Source organism: Ornithorhynchus anatinus, chromosome 7 (assembly GCF_004115215.2).
Source record: "Ornithorhynchus anatinus isolate Pmale09 chromosome 7, mOrnAna1.pri.v4, whole genome shotgun sequence".
In the NCBI taxonomy this organism is placed as follows: domain Eukaryota; kingdom Metazoa; phylum Chordata; class Mammalia; order Monotremata; family Ornithorhynchidae; genus Ornithorhynchus; species Ornithorhynchus anatinus.
In genome coordinates this window covers 69,944,599-69,952,740 of record NC_041734.1, presented here as the reverse complement: position 1 = coordinate 69,952,740, position 8,142 = coordinate 69,944,599, and the positions used below count along the sequence as shown (strand labels likewise).

The 8,142-nt window shown below is 52.1% G+C and overlaps 1 protein-coding gene across 1 annotated transcript; it reads right to left on the bottom strand.

The window, feature by feature from the left end:
• Nucleotides 1-1,675: 1,675 nt before the first annotated feature.
• Nucleotides 1,676-3,216, bottom strand: KCNA10 (potassium voltage-gated channel subfamily A member 10). The gene has a single exon (XM_001508087.2). The coding sequence runs from the start codon at nt 3,214-3,216 to the stop codon at nt 1,678-1,680; it is 1,539 nt and encodes a 512-aa protein (XP_001508137.1). The 3' UTR covers nt 1,676-1,677.
• Nucleotides 3,217-8,142: the final 4,926 nt, after the last annotated feature.

Below are 8,142 nucleotides of genomic sequence, written 5' to 3'. Positions count from 1 at the left end.
TGTGTTTGCCCTCTGCTGAATTTGCCTAGCAACGCTGTGTATTGTACTCTCCCAAATGTTTAGTGCAGTGCCTAGAACAGAGTAAACACTCAATAAATACAATGAACCAATTGATTGATTAGAATCTAACTTTGTACCTTCTTACTTTGCTTTTGGGGGCTTTCTTGTCACAGATTTCCTTGAAACTACACAAGCAAGAACCCTGGGAGGAAGATGAAGGAAGACAGGTAGAATGGTCAATGATGGCTCTCTAAATGCCAGACAAAGAGATGTGTCATGACCCACAAGGCAAGCAGCCAACACAGTGATGCCCCTGGTGTCATTTATGGAAGAACATGGGTTTTGTGTGATCCTAGAAAGCTTCTCTGGGGGAGACCCCTGAACCCCTATTGCCCCAGAGCCTTTGCATCCCTTTCCCGGGTCAATGTGAAGTCTGGCGCCTGTCCAGCCACGGCTCTGATGGCTAGAGCAGTGGGGAGTTCAGCCCTGGAAATGCAAGAATGGGCAAGAAAGCGTGTGGTTCGATATTGGAATCGGATAGGAGATGGCCTGCTGGAAACCAGACTCCAGCATGAACCTGGATGACTGGCCACTCTAGCAACAATGAAACCCAAACCCTCCCTGTTGACCTTCCTCTTGCTGACCAAGACATGGGGCCAACCCTGGGATGCCCCAAGAGCATCTCAAACCCAGCCTCTGGGGATTGAAGTCTTCCGGTGAATTGGTGCAGGATCCGAAGGTCACAAAAAGCTCTCGAGAAGCCCTCACCCCTGGGCCCTCTTTCCCGGGAACATGCGTCTGAGGAATCTGCCCCGTCAGTTGGGCAGGCCTAGTTTGCCCAGCATTGATTCAGCATCCTGCACTCAGACTGGCTCGGGCCTCAGTTCATGTGGACTTCAGAGCAGCAGAGGGCTAAATGTCTAGCCTGGGGTTGAGAATGTTTAACCTCTGTTAACCCAGCATTGGGAAATCCCAGATGCAATGTTGGGCAGTTCCCCAGTCTGGATGCTTGGTTTGCCTTGGCCTGAGGAATCCCGATATTTGCGGGGCTGGGGGGACCCAGCTAAATGACTGCAAGCAAGAAGCCCCTGGGATCAAGAGGAGCACCTTCATTTCAACGGCTGCCGGGAAGAGAAAACAGCAGCTCCCTTAACCAACATGAGAGCGAGGAGAAGGCAGAGGCTCTAAGGCGGTCACCTTCACTGGGAAGGCCCCGGGTCTGCCAGAACAACCCCGCCCATCCTCCTCCAGCAAACCAGCCTCCGAACATTATGGAAGCTGAGTCACGGGTCCATATTCAGTTGTTCTCCATCCCACTTCTTTTGTCCCTTCTACTACTACTACTAGTAGTTCCCTCCGTAGAACAAAACACCCCAGCTGGAGTCCATTAGGTCCACAGGTCTTCCCCCTGCACCCACCTCCCCGCTCCACACGGTGTGATCGAAGACCATCTCGGCCTTGGTGGAGCTGGAGAAGTCAGTTGGAACCCAGGAAAGAAAAATGTGTTTAATGGAACAGTTGCAAGATATCATAGATGCCCAATCTGGAACTATAGATGGAGAGTCCTGAGAGAGAGAGAGAGAGAGAGAGAGAGAGAGAGAGAGAAACATGGGTCAGGGGTTGAATCCAAAATCCCCCCACCCCTCCATACCACAAAGCCTGGAAATTCCACGCTTTTCATTCCCTGGACTTCTCCCCAGAACAACCCCCATTGGTTTGATTCAGAGAATCTGTGCTGTCCACCCCCAAGACCACACTTGTCAGGATCCTGTCCATTTCCCCCTGCTGACTCTGTTTCTCCTCATTCTCTGTCTCCCGGTGGTAGAAGTAGTTAAAGTTGGAGACGATGACAGGCACGGGCAAGGCGATGGTCAGGACTCCGGCGATGGCGCACAGGGTCCCTACGATCTTCCCCCCCGGCGTGATGGGGCACATGTCCCCGTAGCCCACCGTGGTCATGGTGACCACGGCCCACCAGAAGCCGTCGGGGATGCTGGAGAAGTGGGACTCGGGCTCGTCCACCTCGGCGAAGTAGACGGCGCTGGAGAAGAGGATGACCCCGATGAAGAGGAAGAAGATGAGCAGGCCCAGCTCGCGCATGGAGGCCTTGAGCGTCTGGCCCAGGATCTGCAGGCCCTTGGAGTGGCGGGACAGTTTGAAGATGCGGAAGACCCGCACCAGGCGGATGACCCGCAGGATGGCCAGCGACATGGCCTGCTGGGAGCTGGGCTCGGACTCCCGGACCAGCTCCGTGACGAGGGTCACGAAGTACGGGACCACGGAGATGACGTCGATGACGTTCATGATGTTCCTGAAGAAGTCGGCCTTGCTGGGGCAGACGGCGAAGCGGAGGGTCAGCTCGAAGGTGAACCAGACGATGCAGGCGGATTCCACCATGAAGAAGGGGTCCGTGAACATCGAGGAGGGAGGGGCGCTCCCGCTCAGGTTGAGGCTGGGGTCCCTCGCCTCCCTCAGTTCCCTCTCTTCCCTGAACTCGGGCAGCGTCTCCAGACAGAAGATGGTGATGGAGATCACCACCACTAAGACGGAGACCACCGCCACCCCCCGAGCGGCCCCGGAGCTCTCCGGGTACTCAAAGAGCAGCCAGAATTGCCGGTGGAAGTCATTCTTGGGCAGCGGGGTCTCCGGGTCCTTGATGAACCCCTCGTCGTCCCTAAACTGGGTCAGGGCCTCCTGGCCCAGCTCGTAGAAGGAGATCTCATCGGCGAAGACGTCGAGGGGGACGTTGGCCGGCCGCCTGATCTTCCCGCCCGACTGGTAGTAATACAGGATCCCGTCGAAGCTGGGGCGGTTGCGGTCGAAGAAGTACTCGTTCCTCATGGAGTCGAAAAACCGCGTCCTCTTCTCGCGGTCCCCCAGGAGGGTCTCGGGGAACTGGCTGAGCGTCCTCAGTTGGGTCTCAAACCTCAACCCGGCGACGTTGATGATGACCCTCTGGTCCCCCTCTCTCAGGGCGGCCTGCTCCGGCCCAGGGGGGTCGCCGTAGTCGCCCGAGAGCTTGGAGGAGACCGTCTCGTGATGGGCGCTGTCGTTGATGACGATCCTCCAGTTGGAGAGCAGGTTCCCGCCACCAGTCGCCTCCTTCTGGCCGGTGACGTCGAAGTCGGCCGAGAAGCCGGGCTCCTCCCCGGCCTCCTCGGGATTGTCGAAGCTGACCAGGGCCACCTCCATCTCCTGCCAGCGGGACACGTCCATCCTAGGGGGATCAGGGCCGTGGCATGGAGAGTCCCGGCCGGCTCCGCGTCCGGCCGCTCTGCGGAGAAAGGGCAGCTTTAGCCAGACCCTCCGGCAAGAACACGGGGATCCCCGTCCCAGGGATTCTGTCCGTCTGTCCTCTAGACCGAAAGCTCAGTGTGGGCTGGGAACATATCCAACTCTGTTATACTGTGCTCGCCCGAGTGCTTTGTACAGGGCTCTGGATACACAGTGACTGTTCGGTAAATACGAATGATTGATTGATTCGTCCTCAAGGCAGGAAACGGAGCTGAGGCCACCACAGCTATAGCATAAACTATTTAGTTATAATGACTCCAGTGCCAACTTACTCAATGTACTTTACTGTCCCCTCTCTTGCCTCCAACTGCTTGCCCATGTCCTGCTTCTGACCTGGAATTCTCTGCCTCTCCTTATACACCAAACCACTGCTCTCCCCACCTTCAAGGTTTTATTAAAGTCACATCTCCCCCAAGAGGCCTTCCCAGATCGAGGTCTCTTTTCACCGACTCCCTCTCCCTCCTGGGGCATCTCTGCACTTGGGTCCGCGCCCTTTAAGCGCTTGCTATTCATCCCATCTTCAGGCCCACAGCACTGATGTACATATCCGTAATTCATTTATTTCTACTGATGTCTGTCTCCCCCTCTAGACGGTAAGCTTGTTGTGGGCCAGGAGTGTGTCTACTGACTGTGGTGTATGGTATTTTCCCAAGCGCTCGGTACAGTGTTCTGCACACAGTAAGTGCTCAATAAATACTATTGATCGACTGATTGATTGATCAGTGGTTAGCCGACACTGACGTGGCCCGTGGGGCCTCCGGAGGCCCAGGCCTGTCACTAGGTCCAGTTGAACTCCAACTGTCAGAGCCACCCTGGACAACTTCTGAGTTTTCCAGGCCACAGGTGTATTTATTTATTTATATCAATGCCTGTCTCCCCATCCAGACAGTAAGTTCACCGTGGGCAGTTTATATTGTTATGTTGTAATAGTAGGAATAATAATGGTACTTGTTAAGCGCTTACTATGTGTCAAGCACTATTCCAAGCCTGGGATAGATACAAATTAATCAGGTTGGACACCGTCCCTGTCCCACATGGGGCTCACGGTCTTAATCCTCCTTTTATAGATGAGATAACTGAGGCCCAGAGAAGTGAAGTGACTTCCCCAAGGTCACACAGCAGACATACACCAGAGCCAGGATTAGAACCCAAGTCCTTCTGAATCCCAGGTCTGGGCTCTCTCAATTAAGCCATGCTGCTTCTCTGAACTCTCCCAAGTGCTCTGAATAAAGTAAGTGCTGAATAAATACAACTGTCTGAGTATTCCAGGCTTCTCTTCTCTCCACCCTAGGAGGTAGCAGGAGCAGCTAGGGGAAGAAACCTGAATCCTGGAGGGACAAGTGAGTTCCCATTAGATTGTAAGTTCCCTGAGGGAGGAATTATGTCCCCTTACTCTCCTGAACTCTTCTAAGCATCTAGTGCTCCACATTCAGAAAGTGCCTGATAGATTGTGGGTGTCAGGGCTTTCTGACCTTTGTCTTGAGACAAATGGAATCCACGGGGTTCCCTGGAATGGTGATATGGAACAAGGGGATTTTGGTAGCTCCAGCTCTGCCTGCAGTTGGGTGTTTGCTTTCCTGTCTTCCCGGCGGACACGTAGTTGAGCTGGGTGGAGGTTCGAGGTCTCAGCCCTCCCAGTTTGTCGCTCCTTCCTCTAAATTATAAGGGTTTGAGGTCTTCAGGCTGGGAAGTAGCGGGCAAAGAGGGAATCATGAAGCGGGTGGGCTGGCTGGGAATTGCTGTTCCCCGGAAGCAGCGTGGCTTATTGGAAAGAGCATGGGCTTGGGAGACAGAGGTCATGGTTTCTAATCCACTTGTCAGCTATGGGACTTCAAGCAAGTCACTTAACTTCTCTGTGCCTCAGTTACCTCATCTGTAAAATGGGGATTAAGACTGTGAGCCCCATGTGGGACAACCTGATTACCTTGTATCTAACCCAGCGCTTAGAACAGTGCTTGGCACATAGTCAGCACTCAACAAATACCATCATTATTATCTCTCGGCACTAGAAAGAGGAGGCACTCTTTGTAGCCTGAGTGTGATATTGCTAAGATAGCTACTGAACACTTCCTCGATGCCAATCACTGGGCTGCCATAGGTACAAGATAATCAGATGTCACCTTAGAAACAGTGTGGTCCAGGGGATGAAACACAGGCCTGGGAGTCAGAGGACCTGGATTCTAGCTCCGGCCCTGCCGATCGCCTGCTGCGTGACCTTGGGCAAAACACTTAATTTTGCAGTGTCTCAGTTTCCTCGTCTGTGAAATGGAGTTTCAAAACTCCTTCCTACTTAGGCCGTGATCGCCATGTGGAAGAGAGACTGGGTCTGATTCGACTATCTTGTATCTACCACACTGCTTGGCACATGATAAGCATGTAACAAATACCCTATTAATTATTATTTGGATCTTAGAGAGGGATGGCTGCTCTCCCCTCAAGACCGAGGTGACCTCCCTCGACCGCGCCTCAGGAGTGTCTCCAGAGTGGGGCAGGTGCATATCAGGATCCCTGCCCAGTATCCTTCGGGGTTAATCGGCAATCTTCAGTCATAAATATTTAAATGTCTCTGGTTGGGATAAAATGTAACATTAAGCTTTGTTTTGCTTAGTGTCGCTGGAATTTCAGCCTCCTTTTAGAAGTCCTTTCTCCACTTCGTCAACAGGCCAACTTCAGGTTGCTTAGCAACCGACATAATATTGCCACTCGTAAGGATACAATAATATTGCGGCTCCTACACAGCATTAGAATTCCCAGAACCGCGTGTTTTTTTTTTATATATAATTGTTATGAAAGTCAAAGATGTATGTGTCCAGTCTCAGGATCTCAATAGTTCCCAGAGATACATGCCTCCGAACAAGGAGGAGCGGGAGTCCAGCTTGGATGAATGCTAGGCAGGAAGGTGATGGGGAGGATGTAAGGAAATGGGTGGGAACGGGAGGGGATTTTGTGTGCCATAAGGAGCGTACACAGTAGAGGGAGCTAGCAGTGTGAATTGAGGGGAACTAGCTGCCTTAAAGAAATAATAATAATAATAATAATAATTAATAGTAACGTTGGTATTTATTAAGCACTTACTCTGTGCAGAGCACTGTTCTAAGTGCTGGGGTAGATACAGGGTCATCAGGTTGTCCCACGGGAGGCTCACAGTTAATCCCCATTTTGCAGATGAGGTCACTGAGGCACAGAGAAGTTAAGTGACTTGCCCACAGTCAACACAGCTGACAAGTGGCAGAGCCGAGAGCCGAACACATGTCCTCTGACTCCGAAGCCCAGGCTCTTTTCCACTGAGCCACGCTGCTTCCCACTTGGTATTTGTTAAGCACTTACTATATGCAGAGCACTGTTCTAAGCACTGGGGTAGATACAGGGTAATCAGGTTGTCCCACATGAGGCTCCCAGTCTTAATCCCCATTTTACAGATGAGGGAACTGAGGCACAGAGAAGTGAAGCGACTTGCCCACAATCACGCAGCTGACAAGGGGCAGAACGGGAATTCAACCCATGACCTCTGACTCCCAAGCCCAGGCTCTTTCCACTGAGCCACGCTGCTTCTATTCATTAGCACTTACTATGGGCTAAGCAATGTATTAAGTGCTGGGGTCGATGCAAGATAATCAGGTCACATTTGGCTTCGCTGCCTAAGTAAGAGGGAGAACGGGTACCAAATCCCCATGTTACAGTTGAGGGAACTGAAGCCCAGAGGAGTAATAATAATGTTGGTATTTGTTAAGCGCTTACTATGTGCAGAGCACTGTTCTAAGCGCTGGGGTGGATACAGGGTAATTCGGTTGTCCCACGTGAGGCTCACAGTCTTCACCCCCATTTTACAGATGGGGTAACTGAGGCACAGAGAAGCGAAGTGACTTGCCCAAAGTAGCCGGGAGTCGAACCCGTGACCTCCGACTCCGAAGCCCGGGCTCTTTCCACTGAGCCACGCTGCTTCCCAAGAAGTGAAGTGACTCTCCCAAGCTCACACCGCGGGCAAGTGGTGGAGCCGGGACTAGAAGCCAAGTCTTCTGACTCCCGGGTCTGTGTCCGGTTATTATTGTCAGTTCTTGTTATGATTAGTATTTGACCTCACTGCACATGCTGGCATCCCAACCCGGCCTGAGCTGAGCAAGGTGGGATCCCGGGTTCAAGTTCTGGGCAGACAGGCCGGGATCAGAAGCAGGGGATTCACACTGGGAACCTCTCCCCGGGAGCAGAGCTGTGAAAGGGAGCTAGAAGAGCTCAGAGGACAGAGGAGGGAGAAGATACGCTTCCTGCCCTCGAGGGGCTGATCAGTCATAAATACACACAGCATGTATAGATCCAAGAAGCAGCAGGGCCTAGGGAAAAGAACACAGGCCTGAGTCTGAAGTCCGAGGACCTAGGTTCTAATCCCCACTCTGCAATTTGCCTCCGGCGTGACCTTGGATGAGTAATGTCGCTTCTCATTTCCTCATCTTAAAATGGGGATTCAATACCTGTTCTATCTCCTTCTGTGACTGTGAGCCCCACGTGGAACAAGGAATGGTACTGAGCTGGTTATCTTGCATCTACCCCCTGCTTAATACAATGCTTGGCACATAGTAAGCACTTAGCAAATACCACAGCTATTATTATTATCATCATCCAACATCTGAAAAACTGGCTAGCTCAAACCTACCCTGTGCTTAATACGGTGCCCGGCACATAGAAAGCACTCAGCCGATATCACGGTTACTGTTGTCATCATTACTAGCCGATATCTAAAAAGAATGCAGCCCTCTATACTGTAAGCTAGTCGTGGGCAGGGAATGTGTCTGTTGTATTATTATATGGTACTCCCAAGTGCTTAGTACGGTGCTCTGCACAGAGTAAGCACTC

Coding starts and splice junctions, on each gene's coding strand:
- KCNA10 (XM_001508087.2), bottom strand. CDS start 3,216: ATGGACGTGTCCCGCTGGCAGGAGATGGAGGTGGCCCTGGTCAGCTTC.